The sequence below is a fragment of the Centroberyx affinis genome, unplaced genomic scaffold (genome assembly GCF_046629955.1).
Source record: "Centroberyx affinis isolate AG114_WGS23_722 - 3 ecotype Tasmania unplaced genomic scaffold, CSIRO-AGI_Caff_v1 ptg002611l_1, whole genome shotgun sequence".
NCBI classification, from domain to species: Eukaryota; Metazoa; Chordata; class Actinopteri; order Beryciformes; family Berycidae; genus Centroberyx; species Centroberyx affinis.
In genome coordinates, this window is record NW_027280810.1 from 12 (window position 1) to 22,500 (window position 22,489).

The window sequence follows — 22,489 nt, forward strand, 5'->3', positions numbered from 1 at the left end:
TGATCTGTGCCATGAAGTGCTGCTGCTGTTGACATATTATGAATTTGATATGAAACTGAATTCAAATGAAGTGGCAATGATTTTGATATTAGTATGTATGGGACAATTGGGAACTCCATTAAACAAAAAACTAACAAAACTTGCGTTTAACTAACTATGCATGCGTGTGCATCTACTTGTGTGTGTGTGTGTGTGTGTGTGTGTGTGTGTGTGCACTGACCTGCCGGGCGGAGGCCTGGCTGAGGAGTTGCTCCTGCTAACGGAGATGGAGGAAGAGGGAGTTATAGCAGGAGGTTTGGTCCAACTGGCAGGATCTGGAGCCTCTGGCTGGGGCCTGGACACACACACACACACACACACACACACACATTGAGACATAGTGCCAATACTCCCATAAACTGCACATATGTAAATGTAGTGTGTATAAAATTTGTTGTATCATGTTGAGATGATGTAAGACATCAAAGAAAGAACTCTCCTCTGATCCTCTTCCACTGTTATATAACATCAGTCTGTGATGTTCAATACATTCCAGTTATTTAGGGATGAAGTGTTGTAATTTACTTTTCTGTTGAACCCACTTTCCCTCAACCTGCCTCGTCTACCTCTACTGCAGTTAGTGATTTACTACGTTTCCCAGAATGCCTTTCGACAACAGCAAGTATCCACCATCCGCAAGTCTAGTCAGTTCTTCTAGGCAAGAAAAAGTAGAGTGGAGAGGGAACGATGTCATGTTTCTGTGTTCTGTTGTTCAAATGACAAAAAAGCCGTTGAGGAAGGCGTTGTGTTTCACACGCTACCAACAGCAGACCCACGAAGATGCCAGCTATGGCCACATTGCATTCTGGTCTCTCTCCTGCTCCTGTGGGTGGAGAAATTGGTCTCTCTCCTCTTCTCCGATGGATTTCTCCCTGTATGATTGTTGAACGTCTCTCGGTGCAAAATGGCGGCTCTAGAAAGAAGCCCTCGCTCTTTGATTCTGAGGGACTGACACCAAAACCTGACGTTTACCGCTGAGGTTTTACATCCTGAAACATTTTCTCATGTCAAACTCCACTGGAGCTGCTGGAAACATCTGGAGGTGACGTCACCTCGTCTACGATTGGCCGGTTATCCACCAAGAAATACAAACTACTGAATGGAGCCAGAGATGAAAAGTGCATCACTAATAGCTGTTTCTTCTTTATGTTTCTCTATATATTGAAACATAGAGAGGCAGAGAGGAGAGAGAGGAATAAAGTAGAGATAAGCAGAAAGTGACGCAGACAGTGTGTGTGTGTGTGTGTGTGTGGGTATGACTTAAGTCACTTTCAGGGACACACACCAGACTTAAGACCAGTTGATTGGGGACGGCTTGTGCAATTGGGGACAAAAGCCGTGTCCCCAATTGGTAAAAAGCTGATTTTTGGGTCAGTGGTTAAGGTTAGGGTTAGGGTTAGGTTTAGGCAAGTAGTGGTTATGGTTATGGTTAGGGTTAGTCTCCAGGAAATGAATGTAAGTCTATGTAAATACCCCAAAAGTGACATAAGTAAGACTGTGTGTGTGTGTGTGTGTGTGTGTGTGTGTGTGTGTGTGTGTGTGTGTGTGTGTGTGTGTGTGTGTGTGTTTCAAACCTACCTCCAAGGGTGTGTGCCCGGCTGTAATAAACACAAAGATCATATCAACAAGCTGCCACTTTCTTTCCTCATTGAACAAGAAGTTTTAAATTGTAATGTAAACTTCAAAGTCGATTTACAGTAACCCAGATAAACTAAATACAGATATTAGCCGGGATACTGAAGCATGGATACAGTCTGCTGTAGCTCAAATATTACCAATTCAGTTATTATCAAGAGTATGTTGTTTACTGCATTGTAACTGCTACCTAAAGGCATATAATCCAAATGCAAAGCTATAATTTATTGTAAAATAGAAAAATAATAACAAATCCAGAGACAAGCCAGCTGTACATGTATAGGAAAATGCCACTTCCTTTAAGAATTCAACACTGCTATATGAATTGATAAATCAAAATAATTTCCATTTAAATATTAATAGCAGTTGATTTGCAGTAGATTCCTGTGGAAATGTTGTGAGATAGTGGAGTGTGACTGCTCACCCGGTCCACGGTGTTGACGTTTCGCCCTGCGGAGATGAAAAAACAAAATGTTTATGAGCGAGACAACATGGACGTCAAGAGAGGAAGTTCTCCCTCCAGACAGCGCTCTACCTCGTATAGGAGACTGGTTGGATCCTCTGTCTCTGCTCGGCTTCTTGTCACGAAAGACCAGCGGTGGTTCACCTGGACACACACACACACACACACACACACACACATACACACACAACAAATCCACATCCACACGGTTAACAAGGGACGCACCTGAGGCCACCGTCCCATACATCAGTGGTTCTCAACGTGGGGTCCAGGGACCACTAGGGGTCCTTGAGGGGGTTCCAGGGGGTCCCCAGCAAATTGATGAATTGTTAAACTTCCCCATTATTTCTTTTACAAGAAGTTAACACAATTAGAGAATGTAGAAGAATGACTGTTCTGATCATAGCTTCTCTGTTATCTCTCTACCTACAATACAGATAGTCATGGAGTTCTGGACAAAATCATATGTGACAATAAAAATATTTTCAGATCTCATCAAATGGGGGTCCGTGGCTCTAATGTGGACTAAATTAGGGGTCCTTGATATGAAAAAGGTTGAGAATCACTGCCATACATCACATCACATCACATCACATTATATCACTTTACAATAATCAACACTGCCAAAGTTCTCCTGAGCAACAACATCAGGACAGGTATTCAAAACATGAACTAAGTGATGTGATACAACACAATTACAGTGGAAAAACTACTACTTTTTTGTGCCACCTGCCACAGTGGAAGGAGAATTAAAAGGTTTACCTAGTCAGTTGCCCTGCTAAAATGAATGTTTGAATCCACCAGATCTTCCATAGACTTGAAATTCCAGCTCAAACTTCACAATTCATTTCAAACATAAATTTTGGCTGGTAAAAAATTCAGAGTAACTTGTGAGTAATTCTTTTGGATTCACTCATCAATGTGGCATCAAATCTTTGTTTCCAACTCCCTAACAGATGCTCCAAACACTTCAAATCCACTGAGGGAGTTCAGACACCAGCCAGAATGTGAGGGCCAATGTTAACCTCCCACCCTGCTTACAACATGTAGTGTTGTAGTTGTTAGAGCCATAAGGTACATCAGGTTTATTTATTGTGCCTCATTTGAATCATTTGTAGTTATAAGTAATTTAATCTTGTGTTAATATTATATTTGACGTTATGTCATTTGGAATGCTTAAAATTTGATTTGTGATGTTCAATCATATTTATCTAGCAGTGATTTATCTAAGATGCTTATCTGTGCTCTATTAGTCTGTCCTGCTGTCGTAAATTTGAGTAATTGGAGTAATTGGAGTAATTATCCATGTGCGCTCTAGTAGGCAGAAGGTTTTCAATGGAGCGAGACGTGGAGCAACAGTTTTCTGACTGTAACCGTATCCGTAGGCAATTTGTTTTTGTGCACCACAGGCCTGATAGTGTTTAAGATCAGAAAAAGAACAGACAGCTAGATTAGGACTCCATGTGGAGACGTTTTATTTTGTAATTGACACCTTTTGTGGAATAAATCATCTATTTTTTATTTTACACCCGCCTCGTTTATGCCATATGGATTGTTAAGCTACAGAAGGCTTATGTGGAACCACGAGGCCGTTTGGAAACCACGAGTCAGAAACTTTACGTCCTGCAAGAGTGGCAAAAGAAGGTTTTTGTTTTAGTTTGCCATTTCAGTAGTTAGTTTGTAAAAGTAAGACAGTAACACAGTTATGCATACAGTACACTGTGTAGTGTGCAGTTGTCCTTCAGAGTGGGTACTTACTCTTTCCTGGCGGTCTCCCACCGCAGTGAGGGGAGTGGTCTCTTCTAGGTGGGGAGGGCTCCACTGGCTACACACACACACACACACACACACACACACACACACACAGTCACACACACACACACACACACACAGAATAAGCTTTGTGGCTTAAAGCCGCACTAAGCAACTTTGCACGTTGGCGGCCCCAAATGGCAGTGAGAGGGAACTGTTTGACTACAAAATCATGTGACCTGATGTAAACTGCACCCAGCATGCTCACTGGCTGATCTTCAGGTGATGTCACCACCTGTTGTACTCTACAGAAGGTGACATCACTTGGCACCAGAGATCAGCCAATAGCATGACTTTACCTTTAGATGTCAGGCTTTACACAGATTTGGGTTTTGTTTGTGGGTTTAGTTACTCTTTAAAGGTTCTACATGTGGCATCATTTTAACATCATAAATCATTGTTACATTCGTTTAAAGGCAGGAAGCAACGGGGCTCATGGGAAATGTAGTCTTAATTTGAAGAAAGATAAAGGGGCGAAAGAGGCAAAAAAAAAAAAAGAATCTACACCTTTAATTACTCAGCTTTGGGTCCGGAAAACTGTTATTGAAATATACTGCTAACATTTTATTATTATAAAATTATTATTTGGGTCTTCTACCCACTCACCAGCCGGGCCGTGGTGGGGAGGGCGGGGCCTGGGGGGCGGGGGCACACCGCAGGGGGCAGACCTCTGCATGACATGTGGTTGTTCCTGTTATCTACACACACACACACACACACACACACACACACACACACACACAGGGTAAAGATAAGAGCATGCACTTTGACAATGTCAGTCATGTTAGCAGGTCTACACACAACACACACACACACACACTAAAGACAGCACACACACGCTTGTGCTATTAGTCATAGTTTTCAAGAATTTACTGGGAACTTACCAGTCAGAGGTATGACTAATGAGTTATATTTATTCTTTTACTGTATCTCGCTGCAACATGTCAGCACAGTGTAGAGACACCTTCAAACCACACTGATAGAGGCACGGCGAGCTGGTTGCTATGCCGACTGTGGTGACCAGAGAGCTAGTGATCGTTCTTGTTTGTTTTCTTGTTTGTGTGAAGTGTGTTTTGGAGAAAACCTTTCACAGGCTTGTTTCCCTAGTGACTGACAGGTCGCCTGTCCAGTGATTGACAGGTCGCCGATCACGGACCAATAGCAGGCGGAGCTGTGGCTCTGTGTCGACCCTCGGCTTCGCTCTGGCTGCTCCGGCTCCAAAAAATGTCAACATGGCGGCGATCATAAACCCAAACTTTTTAAAACGGCCTAAAACGGGAAGGAGGGAAGAGTCTACTTTCTCCACACAGAGTTTCTCAGCCGAAACTGCCAAACTTCTGCTCCCAAGCCCACTTCTCTACCGTTTAGGCTGCTACCCCCCCCCCCCCTGGTCCCACCCCAGGGTTACCTATGTACTCGCTGTCTCCCATGGGCAGGGTGGGGCACAGCTTGTGAGCCAGGTCCTCTGGAGGTTCAGAGGGGGGGGGCTCGTAGTCGTTGTCATTCGCCCCGCCTCTGTCCTCGAACTCCTCAGTCGGGGACTCATAGTCTCCCACGCTCCCCCGATCGTCCGGCTCCTCGTAGTCGTCATCGCTGTCCTGATGGAGCGAGGGAGAGACGGGGGGATGGACCACAGAAAGACCAACAGGTGAGAGAGAGAGAGACAGAGAGAAAGACGGGCAAGTAGACGGAGGGATGAGCAGATAAAAAGACAGAGAAAGAGACAGGAATGGCAAGAATGGCACTTACAAACTCGTCCTCCCCCCAGCCTTGGTCCTCAACAGGAATGTCTGTGGAGAAGATGGCAGCAGTGAAACCCTCCAACCAGCCTGCTACTGTCTGAACACTACTGTTCCCCCACACTGCAGTTTTAATTATATAAACATTTCTGGAGGCAGAGGTGCTCTGGAAGCAGAAATAATCTCGTTATACCTCTGTTAAGCCTCAGTGAGAGCAAAAACCACAGTTTTTCGGTGTGTAAGTTAGCTAGACTAACTGGCTAACTTGAATGGTAAAGAAGAAACTGGTCAAAAGTATATTATTTATTATATTATTATTATAATGGCAATGACTTATTTTTGTATTTTTTTCATTCATAACCATGGCATCATGATGTTGAAGGTCAGCAGCTAGCTAACCAGCTTACCTGGATAGCTATAGGCTAGTATGGCTAGTTTGAACTTGATGGTCAGCTAGCTAACTAGCTAACCTAGATAACTTAGTAAGGATAGATTGTATTTTTTCAGTAGCAGAGCGCTAGGCTTCATAATATTAGCTTCCTCCTCTCTTACCTCTTGTCTTTTTCACTGGGCTTCAGTCTAGCGTATTTAGACAGAAAAATCTGTGGTTATTTGGCCCCGCCCACTGAGGTTTAACACAGCCAATGAGATTATTTCTCTCTTCAAGAAACGTTTGTAGAACTAAATTCTGCCTCACCCCACCACCATTTTCATTTTGAAATGTATTTTATAATCAATTTTAGACACAGACAGACAGTGTATGACTCATGGTTTACATGGTTTTGACATTTTTTTGAATGTTTTTTTAAATGTTTTTTTAACCACTGGAGTGGAGCAGAGCTGTATTTTGAGTTAGGATGAGTTATAAAATTTCCAGAAAGCTTATTTCCATCTAAAACTCAGATTCTTCAAGAACAAATGTGAATATATACAAAATTTTAAATGGTAAATTAAATTGCTCATTGTATTGCTTTAAAAGTAATATTTCACTGGTAGAACATTTTCACTATGTAGCACAACCTCCAACAGCAGATGAACACTGACAAGATAATATATTGCCTTGCTGCTTTATATATTACAAGTAGAATTTGTAACAACTAGTTTTTGAAAATGAAAGTGAGTGGATCTAATTGAGTCTGCAGAAGGTCCAGTACTGAAGGTTGATTGTTCATATTGTAGACTGTAAAATTTGAAACCATTCCTACCTGGTTCGTGATACTTAGGCGCTGTGTGTCTGGGTGGAGAGAGGGGGAGGAGGAAAACAAACAAACAAACAAACAAACAAATAAACAAACACAAAGAGAGGAAAAAAAACAATAAATCAATATATATAATAAAAAAGAGTTGCAAGCTGAGACTAATGTTGTTCTGTAGTCAAAGTGCAGTAGCTGATAATTTGAAGAGGTACCTACTTTTTACCAAACAGGCCTCTCCTCTCTTCCTTCTTACTGATCTCAGTGCAGATCTTAGAGATCATACTGAGGAGAGAGAGAGACAGAAACACACAGAGAGACAGAGTTAGAGGAGGAGAGAGAGAGAGAGAGAGAGAGAGAGAGAGAAGGAGGAGGGGTGGAACAGACAGAGACACAAATTAAATTTACATTACTTAAAATCGCATTACTGAAATTAACATTACTATGAAGCTCTTGACAGCACCACAGCACTCTGATCCCAAGCATCTGCCCTGCTGAAGGGTCTTTGAGCAAGACACTGAATCTCTACCAGCAGTACAGGTGCTGACCTCTGACCTCTGACCTCCATGAGAAAAGAGAATTAACCTGACATGGATTACAGTAACAGAAGATTACATTATTAACTCCAGACGGCTTCAAATCAGGAACCTGGGTTCGCTGCTTGACTCTAACTCCCACTGACAGTGGAAAACCCTGTGTCTCCAAAATGTAAATTTTTCAGGAACCATGAAAACAGTTTTGATCTTGTTTTAAGCTTTATGCCTTTTTGAGGTTTTGTGGTTTTGGAAGGTTTTCATAAGTCCAAGGGTCATAAAGTTTTTTCTACACCCATTGAGGAACAATGTGAGTAATCCTTCAATTTAAAACACGAAAATCCCTAAATTTAGAATTACAAGGTTTTCACATGACAGCAGCGTTGTGTCACTGGGACTCAGACAACAGTGACACCATCAGGTCACATGATCAGTTTGAGGAGTGATGATTGGTGGATGGCTGTGTGGAGCCCATGCAAACAGGAAGCAGTGCAGGAAGTTTCAGTTTCAGTCTGTTGACCCCCGTCTCCCTCCACACTAAACTGTCACTGTTACTGTTGCTGTTACTGTTTTATTACCTCCGCCAAGGAGGTTATGTTTTTGGTGCCGTTTGTTTGTTTGTTTGTTTGTTTGTTTGTTTGTTTGTTTGTCTGTTAGCAGGATTATGGAAAAACTACTGGGCCGATTTTCATGAAACTCGGTGGAAGGGTGTAGCATGGGCCAAGGAAGAACCCATTAAATTTTGGAGTGGATCCGGATCCGACTCACGAACAAGCAATAATAGCACAAACCTTGGCGGAGGTCTGCCCTTCTGGTTTAGTTTTATATTGTAGTGTTGGTTCGGTTCACATTTGTCCCTGATTTGGTGTCAGTTGTTGCTATAGTGCAGGTTGCAGTGCCAAAAAATATGTTTCTTAGGTAACACTTTAGATTAGGGAACACATTAACTATTAACTGTGGCTTTTCCCTCAATAGTTTAAAAATTTCCCTCAATAATATGTGATATTAGCACCTTATAAGCTCCATGAGCATAGAATACTAAAAGCCTAATTCATGTGCAACAGCTTCCTTACTGACTGCTACAAGCACTAATTAGGAGGCTGTTGAGGGAAAACTCATAGTTTATGGGGTATACTTGTAGAATACAATAGTACAGAATAAGATGCTAATAAGTGGTTTGTAATGACTAATAATAAACCAATACACTACTAATATGCACATTAATAAGCAGCTTGTTAATAGTTAATATGTGTTCCCTAATCTAAAGTGTTACCGTTTCTTATGATACTTCATTGTAATGCTAACAATGCTAAATACTGGCACCGCACTGTTGTTTGAGGGGGAAATTAGGATTAATGTTATTGATTTAAATTTCCCTTATCAGTGGTGCTATGGTGCATCACAGTTGACTAAATAAAGGAAATGCAGTGATGAAATGTTGCACTCAAGTTCCATACTGTTATTTCAGCTACATTTTACCGAAGTAAAGTCTGATAAGAGACTTGTAATTCTTTGTTTGTTTGTTTTGAAATGTTCCATGGAAACAATCTGTGGCATTTCCATTTAAATGTCATCTTTGTAATCTGTCTCTGATTGGATATAACTCAACAGCGACTCAACCTATATCCAGTTGATGAAAGTTTTTCCACTGTCTGTTCTAAACAGCCGGTGTCTTTAGTGGGAAAAATCCTCTGCCACACAGGAAGTGATGCGTTTTACGTTTCTGTTTTTTTTTTTTTTTTTTAATCAACAGAAGAAGAAGGACTAGACAGTTAGCATGAGCAGCGATAGCCACCAGAAGATTAATCAAACTTCCCTTACATTTTTCTTCATATATTTAGAATGCATTCAGCTACTGCAGCTACTTGACAAACTCTCTCTCTCTCTCTCTCTCTCTCTCTCTTTCTCTATCTCTTCCTGTTCTCCACCCCATATGTCATCCATCTCTTCTATCTCTCCTCCTCCATCACTTCCTCTGTGGCTCAAGTCCAAATATAAAGAGTTTGCTGTCTTTCAGTACCGCTCATTTCTGACAATATTCTTCTTTCTATCTCTCTCTTCCCCTTTCTGTCTCCCTCGTTCTCTCTCTCTCTCTTTCTCTCTCTCTCTCTCTACATCCTGTGTTTCTCTCTATTTCTCAATTTATTTGTCTTTCTCTCCTCTTTCTCTGTTTCTCTGTTCTATCTCTCCCTGTAGCTGTTTCTCTCTCTTTCGCTCCCTGTTTCTGTCTCTCTATCGCTCACTTTCACTCTCTGTTCATCTGCAGCATTTTGCAGTCTTGTTCTCTCTCTTCCTCTCTTGTTTCATTAGGATCTATCTCAACCTAGAAATAGGTGAAAATACAACATTTTACACTTGTTTTTTTTTACATTTTCAGTAACCTGAATCAGCAGGTAGTTAGTTAGTACTCACGGAGCGTGGAGTTTGGGGAATTTCTGGAGGTCGTTCTCACTCATATTCTACAAGTCGAAGAAGAAGAAGAAACATTTTCAGTAAACATACATCATATTACATATAGTGTGTTTAGATCGTATCACATTTCACCACAAGATACATGTAGACACTTATGGTCACCGAGCTAACAGTCACTTTCTGCTGTGGTCCGGCCTCTGATGTTTATTTCTGTGGCAATGAGCATGAAGGGGATGTGGTGTGTTGTGTAAAAGCCATAACACGCCATACGGGTAAAAAGTATAGCAGTCTGAAATTTGTTCCCCAAATAGTATACATACATGACACATGTACACAGCCGGTGTGGGTGGCCACTACTATGTTTTATCTATATATATGTACTGAGAATTTAATTCATATTGACAGCTGATGAAGACCCAGCAGGTTGTCTGTGTAATTCTATTAAATAAAGGTGAGTGTGGATAGTAGTGTGCGTATGCTAGGTTTTATTCTTACTCAGGAAGATGATCGTCTGCACTTCAGACACTGAACGATGACATGCAGGTTTTGTTTTTCAAAATGGAAACATGGTGAAAAGATGAAGGGAAATTGTACTTCTATGGTTGTGTTCTGTTCTACTCTGTTCTGTTCTGTTCTAATGTGTTCTGTTCTAATCTGTTCTGTTCTGTTCTGTTCTGTTCTAATGTGTTCTGTTCTGTTCTAATCTGTTCTGTTCTGTTCTGTTCTGTTCTGTTCTAATGTGTTCTGTTCTGTTCTAATCTGTTCTGTTCTAATCTGTTCTGTTCTGTTCTGTTCTGTTCTGTTCTGTTCTAATGTGTTCTGTTCTGTTCTAATCTGCTCTGTTCTAATCTGTTCTGTTCTAATCTGTTCTATTCTAATCTGCTCTGTTCTAACCTGTTCTATTCTAATCTGTTCTGTTCTAATCTGTTCTATTCTAATCTGTTCTGTTCTAATCTGCTCTGTTCTGTTCTGTTCTGTTCTAATCTGTTCTATTCTAATCTGTTCTGTTCTGTTCTAATCTGTTCTATTCTAATCTGTTCTGTTCTGTTCTAATCTGTTCTGTTCTACTCTGTTCTGTTCTGTTCTAATCTGTTCTGTTCTGCTCTGATCTAGTCTAATGTGTTCTGTTCTGTTCTAATCTGTTCTGCTCTGTGCTAATGTGTTCTGTTCTGTGCTAATGTGTTCTGTTCTGTTCTAATCTGCTCTGTTCTGTTCTGTTCTGTTCTGTTCTAATCTGTTCTATTCTAATCTGTTCTGTTCTGTTCTAATCTGTTCTGTTCTACTCTGTTCTGTTCTGTTCTAATGTGTTCTGTTCTGTTCTAATGTGTTCTGTTCTGTTCTGCTCTGATCTAGTCTAATGTGTTCTGTTCTGTTCTAATCTGTTCTGTTCTAATCTGTTCTGTTCTGTGCTAATGTGTTCTGTTCTGTTCTAATCTGTTCTGTTCTAATGTGTTCTGTTCTGTTCTAATCTGTTCTGTTCTACTCTGTTCTGTTCTGTTCTAATGTGTTCTGTTCTGTTCTAATCTGTTCTGCTCTGTTCTAGTCTAATGTGTTCTGTTCTAATCTGTTCTGTTCTGTGCTAATGTGTTCTGTTCTAGTCTAATGTGTTCTGTTCTGTTCTAATCTGTTCTGTTCTGTGCTAATGTGTTCTGTTCTGTTCTAATCTGTTCTGTTCTGTGAGAACACTCTGAGCTCTGTTCTTCCAACCACAGAAGTATGATTTTCCTTTGTCTTGTCACCTGCTCTTTTTCCCTTCCCATGAGCACCTGTACAGTTTTTTTTATTTTAAATCCTGATGGCCTCCTTGTGCTACTTCTGCTCATGGATTCAAGGTGTTTTGAAATTAAACTCTTCAGTTGTTGAGCCACTGACTAGTCTGAGTTGAACCCAGACAGACTTACCACAAACCTGGAGCCACTCATCGAGTATTTCATCACCACTTTGTCACTGCCAGGCAGGTTCATCTGGAGGAGAGACACACAGAGAAATAACACACAGTTACTGTACGTACTGTTTAATATGGAGTGGACACTTTCATCTAAAGGACCGCACAGTACCACTAGTGTAACATGTTTATTATGGGTGGTCCAGTGGGAATTGAACCCCCGACCCTGGCAGTGTTAGTGCCTTGCTCTGCCTACTGAGCTCCACAGAGCCACAGTTTGTTTGTTCAGACTAAAAAAGGCATTACATTACTGTTGTGTTCAGGTGGGCAAATAAACAAAGTCGCAGAATATGTTTGCATCAATCGACATCTGTGAATATGAGCAACTTTCTGCCAAATCCAGAAACCACAGAACTGCGATTCAAACTGCTGATGTCACCGAGATGTGGAGGGAAAGATGGGCGAGCAGGGCAAATTTACTGCTTCAAAGTTGATATTTATATTTCGACGGAGACTGAAGACCCGTCTCGTCACCTGGACCCTGTTGACCTGTCCGTCACGCAACGATCTCCTTACTCATTAAAACAAAAAGAAACCCCTCTGATTCTACAAATACTACTTATTCCTATTAAAGGCTTGGCTGATGAAGACTGAGATATACGGTCAGTTTGACTATTGCTGGTAAAATGTACTTATTGTAAGTCAGTTTGGACAAAAGCATCTGCTATATGACATGATGCAATAATGTAATGTGCAGTATTTCTCCCATTCAGTAACCAGAAGGTCACAGGTTTGATCCCTCGTGACACCGAGAGTCTTTGAGCAAGACACTGAATCCCAGGTGTGGAAGTAACTAATTACATTTACTCATGTTACTGTAACTAAGGAGCTATTTTTTGAGTATTTTTTTAAAGTGAGTAATTTGACTTTTCTTTCAGTCCATTCCTCCTGCGGTTTTGTCCTTCAGTCCATTTTAGATAGATAGAAAACTTTATTGATCCCAGAAGGGAAATTTTAAATCCCATCCATCACAGAACAGATTGTGTGTCTCTCCATCAGCAGCAGAAACTGGAGGAAGAGGAATCTGACTTTACTTTGTTTCTGCACTTTATTTTGTCGTTTCTAATGTTTCCAGTGAAAAGAATCTAGTGTGAACTCTGTCCTCTCTCCTTTTAGAATCACATGGAAAAGATCACAGCTGACAACGTTCTCTGTTCTAAAGAGGAACTCAGGAACTTTTACTCTGAGGACATTTTAAATGAGACGCTTTTTACTTTTACTGCAGTAGATTTTCACACCAGTACTTTTACTTCTACTGCAGTAAAATATCAGCAAAGTAACAGTACTTCTGCTTGAGTAGGATGTTTTAGTACTCTTTCTGAATGCTCCAGACCTCTGACCTCTGTGTGGAGTAATAATAATAAAGCTCTCACCCTCCTCAGGTAGTCTGCCAGGGTGTTTGGGCTCCATCCCATCACCTCCGACTTGGGCGGCACTCGTTCAAAACTCATCCTGCCTTCCCCTCGCCTCTCCTCCTCTCACATACACACTAATGGAATCGCTGAGTCAATCCAGCGGGCGACGTTCCTGATCACAAGCCGAGAGTCGAGGTCCCAGAAGGAGGCGATCACCATCTGAGTGACGGTGACTGGAGTCCAAGCTTGACGAGGTGATTTTTTCTCCTTTTACTTCTGTAGTCTGGGTCTTCGAGGTTTTAGAGATACTGGAAGATGAACTCCAGGCATGTAGAGCCTTTTCTTCGAATCAGATACTCAGCAGTTGCACTCCCCGGTCAGAATCCACAGAGTGACGCCGTGTGTCAGTCAGCCGGGCCTCGCTTTCACATCACTCCTGCAAACACAAAACCAAAAGTGTGGTGAAGCCGAGGCAAATAAAAAAAAAACGGCGTCAAGTGTCTTTAAACTGCTCCTAGTTCCTCAAGTGTTTTGGCGCTCTGAAGTTCTTTTAGTTTCAGGAAATTGGAAAGTAAAGTTGAAGTGAAGTTAAAGAAAGAAAGAAAAGCACAAGCGTACATGTTTCTCAGCCCCGGGGCGACGAGCTGCTGGAAAGAAAATGGCTTCTCTCTCTCTCTCTCTCTGTCTCTCTCTGTCTGTCAGTCTCTCTCTCTCTCTCTCTCTCTCTGTCTCTCTCTGTCTGTCAGTCTCTCTCTCTCTCTCTCCCTCTGACTTAGAGGAAGTGAACGCTCTGACGGTGCTGAGAAGAAGAGAAGGGTGAAAAAAGGAAGGCAGCATCCCCCTCTCTGTCTCACCACAGAGCGGAATAGAGACACTGAGCTGCACCCACTTGCTGCAGCTCAACGGCCGACGAGCCGCTGCACTCTTAAAATAAAATCTGTGTTGAAACGAGGCAGGAAACAGGCGGAAAAACCAGCCAGCGAGTGCAGATGGACGGAGACACGGTTCACACTGACACACAGGAGCAGCAGCACCTCACACACAGTGTACAATACAATGCATATTACAGACAGCAGACTGTGCATACATGATAATAATAATAATACATTTTATTTATAGGGCACTTTTCAAAACAAGTGTGTCACAACAAGGAGCAAGTGCAAGGAATGAAACATGAAGGTACTGTAAAAAAAAAAAAAAACATAATAACATAGCAAAGAGAAAGACAAACAAATGATTCAAAATCTTACAGAATTTTTTTAAATTTAATAATGAATATAGCAACTTGGCTAAAATCAGATCCGGATTACGCTTCTTGATAAAAGTATGTTTTTAGAAGTGATTTAAAAGATGATACGACTGGTTTAAAAACAATCAGTCCACATGAAGAAAGTAGACTATACTGATCAGGCTTTGATGATAATAATAATAATAATAAACTTTATTTGTATAGCACCTTTCTTTACAAAATGCTTTACAATAAAATAAGAAGAAAAAATAAAATAAAAACAGGAAAACATTGCATACAGATAATAGATGAAGGAATAAAACAAAGGTAAGAGCGAGCAGAACAAGTGTGATCAAAGCAGAGAAGCCCAAGACCACGTGATGTTAAAAGGCATTTTGTTTGAAATATGTTATAAAAAAGATTAAAATAAGATACCAAGCAAAACAGAAAAAAAGGTAGTTTAGATTTTATTAGTTTAATTATTAGTTTCTGCTCTGGTGAAGCTCTAAAACACCTGCCTATAGCAAAGTAAATTAAAGGGGCAATCCATAAGATTTTGACTGACCTATAACACAGAATGGCCTTCTGTTGGGTTGATAGAGTTATTGATCAACCCCAGTGACTCAGTGATTACTTCAACTCACCACCGTTTGGAGTTTCAAGACAACTGTAGTACTTTTACACAAGTATCTGTACACTGTGATGATGTTTCATCTCATTCATAGCTGATGTGCCGGAGTGATATATAAGAGTTCAAGCTGTTGCTAATTTATAATCAATTATTAAATATCCCCCTATGGGAGAATGAATGGTGTTTTTTTTTGTTTTTCTTTGAATGCAGCCAGCAGATGGTGTAAGTTGACACTTTCCCTTCCCATAAGAAACACAAGAAAATGCAGCTCAAACTGAATCAGGTGTCCATGAAGCTCCAGTGAACGGAGTGTTTCTCCTCGCTCCATCTGTCTGCTCCTGCTCGTGCGTCTCGACACATTTCTACTTCAGCTTATCTCTGTGTCACCGGGGAAAACCCCTCCGTCTAACTCATCTCCTTCCTCCTCCTGTCAAAATCATGATGGCCGTGATGTCACATGACCAGCGGTGATGACGCGCTGTGAAGTAACTGATTACATATCACAGACTGAAGTGATGCACTGACAGAAATAGGTAACATCGGTTGCAGTTGCTGAGAAGAAGCCCACAGGAATCATCTTGCGGCTGCATTACGAAGCAGATGATTTGTTTGGGAAAATGAGTTTGTACACAGAAATAATTTCACCCAGACAGACAGGCATGATGACATGATGCTGGCAGGTGCTGCTGCTCTAGCGTGTAAAATGCAAATAAAGAGTCAGTTCTGCTTCATAGGCCACTGATTTGGGAGCAAAGTAATCCAACAGTAACAGAAAGTAATCAGATTACACTGAGTTGGAGTAAACAGCAGACTCCGTTACTGATAACGGTTCCCAGCAAGTAAACAGTGACGTGGGTCACAGTTTGACTGGCAGCTTGCAGTCTGTCGCACTTTTCTGATCTTGAGAGTTTAGGGGAAGTGATCAGCAGCCAGCGAAGCATTCAGAGGAAATAAAGCAAACTTCCTCTTGTATTTCCTGTTGATCGCGCCCGGCGCCAAGTAGCAAGGGGGAGTTTGTTCTGCCAGAAATCAGAATGAAGTTTGAGCAAGTCCTTCATTTGCACAGATGAGTCAGCTGAGCTGCCGGGAAGCGGATCGATGTTCAGTGAGACGAAACAAACTAACATAACAATAAAGAAGATGCACAGGCCTATCACCCATTAGAAACACTGGGAATGGCCTGCAGGCTTTTCTCACTAAACAGAACTGAATCACAGGGAGCAAAGTCCAGTAAACACGCCCAGTACCAGGCCTTGATAGTCTGAACTGAGTGTGTTCAGACCAGTAAATGTTTGAATGACTAATTAAATGACCTGAGGTTCTTTTCCAGGGAATTACTGATGAAAACAACAGACACATACGTCAGAGCAGCCGCTGCAGGCTGTTTTGCAACTGGCAGGTTTCAAAATACATTTTGCAACAAATATATTCCCACAGAATAGAATAGAATAGAATAGAATAGAATAGATAGAATAGAATAGATAGAATAGAATAGAAGTGAGTTCTATTTAGTTATTTGACAGAAGCTGCAAGCCACGAAAGCTTCCTAACATTATCAAATCAAACACCATGAATTGATACTTTAGTAACCCTTGGTCAATTTAAATCTATGATCACTAACCACTTAACTTCTGTTTGCACCTGTTTTAATTGATTTGTTTTATATCTTGTATCCTGTATCTTTTATTATCTGTACATACATACTTGTTTTAATTGATTGTTTTATTTTCTTGTATTTTTATTATATCTTTATACTCGACATCACTGTAAATGAGGGCCAGCCCTCAATGATTTTCTCGAGTTTAAATAAAGGTAATATATTAACAGTGATCTATAGTTAAATGGTCGTTTCCAGATATATTTTCAGATATAGAGAAGTCTATGGCGGAGCTGCATCAGCACAAAATGACCGGCACATATTTCATCCAGCGTCATGGCATATTAAAATACTAACAAGCTCCAAATGACCAAAAACAGTGTTTCCTGTGAGACTCAGAATGAGATCTGCAGCTGATGAGTTTATGTGTGCTGAGTGCAGTTTTACTGTGTTGCAAGGTCTACTTTAGCTTTGTTTACTGAGATGCATAATGATTAAGGTCAATATTAATTTAATTCCTAATGAAATACAACTAGGGCACATACACACACACACACACGTGCGCACACACACACACACCTTGTTGTACCCCAAGTCCCGGTGGAGCTGAAGAGGCCCTGTACTGTAGCGTTACCGGTATAAACAACTGATAAATTCCCGTGTGCTGTAAAAGATGAGACACACTGTGGTTCGCGTGCCTTTCAGTGGTAATTACGACATTTCCGACAGCATGCGAACACAGCATCAGTATCACCGCTGCCATGGAAACGGACTCTGTGTGTGTGTAGCAACGGTTACAGAGTCGACTCCTTTAACGTTACTTCATACACAGTTTTTCTCTCCAACATGGAGCCAGTACTAACTGCTGCAGATAAAACCGTACCTGTGAAGATAACTGTCGTGCGTGGAAATAACTTGGTAAGCTCGTTTAGTTTTCAGAAGCGTTAAACGGTAACGTTAGTTAGCAGAAAGAGTCCGAGGGAACGGTAACGTTAACGTTAGCTAGCCAGCTTTGAACCTACAGAAACGTCACTTTAACGTTAATAAAAAATAAAAAAGGCCGGGTTTCCCCCGTTTTTGAATGGTTTTGAACCTGTGGATGACTTGTCACAATGTTTTGTTAGGCGATTAAGTCAAAAGTTATTCAGTCAAAAATAAAAAATAAAAAAGTGGCGAAACTAAGCAGGCGGAGATCACCAAAACAGGGCGAACAAACCACCACTGTGTCACCAATACCTACAAATCACAACAAAACACAATTATATTTCAAGAATGGAAACGTTTATTGTCTTTTTTTTCTTATATAACCGACAGTATATTAGTTTAATTCAAGTTACAATTCCAAAACGTTATCTAAATCTAAATGTATCATACAGAAGGCCCAGTCTGTAACAGTGTCATCATTTTGTCAACCAGTGTCTTCAGTTACTTCCTAACTTTAAAAAAACAGTTTTGGGCTGTCAATCATTTGGTAAGACCTGGTGACCCCAAGGAACCGTACTGTCACCATTCCTGTTCACCCTCATCACCTCGGACTTCTGCTTCAACTCCGGATCATGACTCCTCGGTTGTCAGCTGCATCACGGAGGACAAGTAGGTACAGAGAGAGCTTTGTAGGTTGGTGTGACAACAACCACCTCCAGCTCAACATCAGGAAGACCAAGGAGCTGGTGGTGGACTTCAGAAGGACTAGGAAGCCCCCAAACCCCTGTCACCATCCAGGGAGAGGAGGAGGAGGAGGTGGAGAACTCCTATCGGTTCCTAGGAGTGCAGCTCAACAACAAACTGGACTGGTCAGACAACGCTGAGGCTCTACAGGAAAGGACAGAGCGGGCTGTACCTCCTGCTGCAGATGTTCTACCAGTCTGCAGCAGCCGGTCTCTTCTTCTTCTGTGGTGTGCTGGGGAGGCGGCATCAAGGCAGGGGAAGCCAACAGACTGAACAAGCTGGTGAGGAAGGCTCGCTCTGTGGTGGGACTCAAACTGGACAGACTGGAGGTAGAGGCAGAGAGGAGGATGAGGGGGAAGATCATCCTGGAGAACGGCTGAGGCTGAGGCTGAGGCTGAGGAGGAGCAGCTTCAGCCTCAGGCTCCTCCCCCCACGCTGCAGGGCGGAGTCTCAGGCTCCTCCCCCCACGCTGCGGGGCGGAGCCTCAGGAGTTCCTCTGTGCCTGCAGCCATCGGACCGTTCAGCACCATCAGTGACCGCTGTGCCAGTCAGCTGTGACCCTCTCTGGTCATGCCTGACTCTGCACTGATTATTTGCATCCATTATTTACATTTATTAGCACTGTCTCTATTTTTTTTATTATAACCTTCCTGTACTTGACACATACTTGCATATCATACATCCTTCTTCTTTTTCTTCTACTTCTGCATTTTCTTCCTCCTCCTATTAGTATTAGAATCAGCTTTTATTCTGTTTACTCGCTTCATTCAGAGATATGATTTATGGAACTGAGAATTGCTGAACTGTTGAACTCCTCTCCTCTTCTGTCCTTTCCTCCCCCCTCTCCTCCTCTCCTCTCCTCTCCTATCTCCTCTCTCCTCCTCTCCTCTTCTCTCCTTTCCTCCCCTCTCTCCTCCTCTCCTCTCCTCTCCTCTCCTCCTCTCATCTCTCCTCCTCTCCTCTTCTCTCCTTTCCTCCCCTCTCTCCTCCTCTCCTCTCCCCCTCTCCTTTCCTCCCCTCTCTCCTCTCCTCCTCTTCTCTCCTTTCCTCCCCTCTCTCCTCTCCTCTCATCTCCTCCTCTCCTCTCTCCTCCTCTCCTCTTCTCTCCTCCTCTCCTCCTCTCCTCTTCTCTCCTTTCCTCCCCTCTCCTCTCTCCTCTTCTCTCCTTTCCTCCCCTCTCTCCTCCTCTCCTCTCCTCTCTCCTTCTCTCCTCTCCTCTCCTCCTCTTCTCCCCTCTCTCCTCCTCTCCTCTCCTCTTCTCCTCTCCTCCTCCTCTCCTCTCCTCCCCTCTCTCCTCCTCTCCTATCCTCCTCTCTCCTCCCCTCTCCCTCCTCCTCTCCTCTCCTCTCTCCTCTCATCCTCTCCTCTCATCCCTCTCTCCTCTCCTATCCTCCTCTCTCCTCCCCTCTCCCTCCTCCTCTCCTCCCCTCTCTTCCTCTCCTCTCCTCTCTCCTCTCATCCTCTCCTCTCCTCTCCCTCCTCCTCTCTCCTCCCCTCTCTTCCTCTCCTCCTCTCCTCTCCTCTCTTCCTCTCCTCTCCTCTCTCCTCCTCTCCTCTCCTCCCCTCCCTCTCTCCTCCTCTCCTCTCCTCTCTCCTCTCCTCTCCTCTCCTCCCCTCTCTTCCTCTCCTCTCCTCTCCTCTCCCCTCCTCTCCTCTCCTCTCCTCTCCTCTCCTCTCCTCTCCTCTCTCCTCTCATCCTCTCCTCTCCTCTCTTCCTCTCCTCCCCTCTCTTCCTCTCCTCTCTCCTCTCCTCTCCCCTCCTCTCCTCCTCTCCTCTCCTCTCCTCCTCTCCTCCCTCCTCAGCGGGGCAGCAGACCGGACAGCCTGCAGAGTTTTGTGCGGGTGGAGCTGGATGGCGTGCTGCTGGGAGAATCATCCAGGAAGCAGGAAGTGTCCGTGGAGCGGAGCGTCCACTACGACTTCCCCTGCAGCTTCCTGTGCTCAGACGGCGCTCAGGCCCTCGACGACCTCGCCCACAAGCCCGTCATGTGTAAGAGCCGCGTTTCCTCCGGGGGGAAATCACAGTTCAGGCTTCCACATTCATCCTTGTTTCGGTCCAGTTTATGGTTCTAGTGCGGGCTCTAATGATAAAAATGTTCTTTCTTTGGGCACTTTATTCAAATCAAAACATTAAACCTTCAATCTGCAACTTTTCTCCTTGAAGTAGGAAGTATATTGTCAGCCCCGCCCTCCTCCCCCCCCCCCGCCACCTGTCAGTCATCTTGATGATGTCATCTCTCCTCCACAGCCGACCTGATGCTGATGTTCAGCGTGTTTCTGAACGTTTATCTTCGCTCTTCTTTCTTTTCTTCCTGCTTTCCTCCATTGTTGTTGTTGCTGTGACTTCCGGCTCTGTGATCCTCACCTTGATAAGACACATCCGGGTCACCGCTGGCCCCGCCCACAAGACACGCCCACAGGAAATGTTTTATGCCCCCAAAACATAATTGAAAAGCCAGTTTCAGGCAAACGGGTGGATTTAGGCCTGAGCACACAGGGTCACAGACACACACTGATAATGTGTAATATATCCTATTTATATGTTATTTCAATGTGAAAAAAGTTGCATATTATAGCTTTAACTGGGACCATTAGGACTACACAAAACCTGAATTAGACCGTTATTTTAATGCCACGTTTCTCTAGCAGTGTTGGTAACGTTCTCACTGCTGAATGGAGAGGAAACGCTGCTGTTCTCTGGTCCAGCCTTTAGTTCTGGAGCCACTGTTTAACGTGACTGGTCCTGTCCTCAGTGACGCTGACAGAGATCCTGCCCAAGGAGAAGAAACACAAGGAGGAGAAGATGGCGGTGTTGGGCCAAGCTGCTGTCGACCTGCTGCCTCTGCTGCATGGTAAGACCCGCCCCCCCCCCCCCGCTCTGAAGTGTGTACATATATCGCTGCAGTCAGGTGAGAACGTCCGTCTCAAAAATGCAGCATCTGCACAGTGTTTTCTGGTGGTTTTCCTTCTCTTGTCCGCAGGTCAGAGCAGCTTCTCCTGCACAGTCCCACTGCATCTGGTGCCTGGCTCTCCAGGAGAGGCAGCGTCCCAGGACTCCAGCTTTAAGGTCAGAAATGAGCTCAGGGTTTTTCCCTGCCACAGGTCACATGACTCTAATACACACAGTAACCTATCACTAGCTAGATAGACAGTGGGCCATCACAGTGTTCAAACCGTGTAAGAGGAGCTCTGTGTTTGACCCTGCAGCAGCCGTCCCTGGATGTGTGTGTGAGCGTGGAGGAGCCCCTGCTGCCCGCCGGCCCGCTGGCAGCCTCCAACCTGCTGAAGGTGACGGTGGAGACGGCCTACTCCGTCCCCGAGGCGTGGAGCGTGGCGTCCGGGCCGGGGCCGCCGCCCGCCACTTACATCACTGCTCTGCAGGTCCCACTGACCGCCAAGGTGAGGCTTCACTGGGCAGGTGAACTGAGTCTGCTGTGTGTGTCTGTGTGTTTAGGCTTTTTTTTTTTTTTTTTTTTATTAGGCTTTTTTATTACTACAACACCTACAGTGACAGACAGCCTGCTGCAATGCATCACGGTATTCAGCTGATGGGATTACTTGATGATAGCTAGTGCATCACAGTATCTACTTGATGACAGTTTTCTATGCTTCACAGTATTTAGTTGGTGATAGTTCTCCTCCTCCTCCTCCTCCTACCAGAAAGATCAGGTGCTGCTGTTCTGTGACGGGCTGCTGAAGGCGGGGGGGCAGAGGGAGGCAGAGGGCCGGCCCAGGAGGAGGCCGCTGGGCGTCCCGCTGGCCCCGGGGGCACACTTCCTGCCCCACACCTCCATCCAGACAGAGCCCATCGAGCAGGAGGACGGGGAGCTGACCGGCACGGAGGTACCGGAGCAGAGCAGCAGAGGGACTTGGCATCTTCTCTCACAGACTGAAAACTCACAACTCAAACCTTCTTCCCACTGAACGATTTCCCCTCTCTGCTCTCTTAAAAGGAATCCCTCTATCTCTCTACTTGGCTCTTTTCATAGCACTTCTGTTTCACATGATCATTCTATGGTCACAGGGATATACTGTACAGTAGTAAAGGTGGTTGCTTGTCATTTTTGGTGATCTAGGACTCAAAGCTTATTCTACTGCTGCATTCACTGTAAGTCACTCTGTATAAGAGCATCAGCTGTGAAATGTAAATGTAATGCTTGTAGCAGATACTCTTATCCAAAGTGACTTATATTGTGTCTGCAGCGTTGCATAATATCAGCAGTTACCTGTATGTAGCCT

General features: G+C 43.4%; 2 protein-coding genes across 2 annotated transcripts in view; one reads left to right on the forward strand and one right to left on the reverse strand.

Moving 5' to 3' along the window:
- Nucleotides 1–220: 220 nt before the first annotated feature.
- On the reverse strand, nt 221–13,874 carry lcp2a (lymphocyte cytosolic protein 2a; the record flags this gene model as incomplete). The annotated part of the gene is made up of 14 exons (XM_071534737.1): nt 13,745–13,874; nt 13,145–13,562; nt 11,728–11,790; nt 9,827–9,873; nt 7,101–7,166; nt 6,894–6,922; nt 5,699–5,739; nt 5,358–5,547; nt 4,556–4,647; nt 3,896–3,962; nt 2,210–2,281; nt 2,099–2,124; nt 1,618–1,637; nt 221–334 (listed from the first exon to the last, which is right to left on the reverse strand). Coding segments are annotated over exons 2-14 (905 nt in total), but the record flags the coding sequence as incomplete, so codon positions are not given.
- Nucleotides 13,875–17,428: 3,554 nt separating this feature from the next.
- The window catches only part of cfap70 (cilia and flagella associated protein 70), a 17,557-nt gene continuing 12,496 nt past the window's right edge, over nt 17,429–22,489 (forward strand). Inside the window, exons 1-6 of the mRNA XM_071534741.1 lie at nt 17,429–17,500; nt 20,054–20,240; nt 21,004–21,102; nt 21,232–21,317; nt 21,458–21,649; nt 21,911–22,093. Of these exons, the coding sequence (XP_071390842.1) occupies nt 17,429–17,500; nt 20,054–20,240; nt 21,004–21,102; nt 21,232–21,317; nt 21,458–21,649; nt 21,911–22,093 (819 nt within the window). The remainder of the gene's footprint in view (nt 17,501–20,053; nt 20,241–21,003; nt 21,103–21,231; nt 21,318–21,457; nt 21,650–21,910; nt 22,094–22,489) is intronic.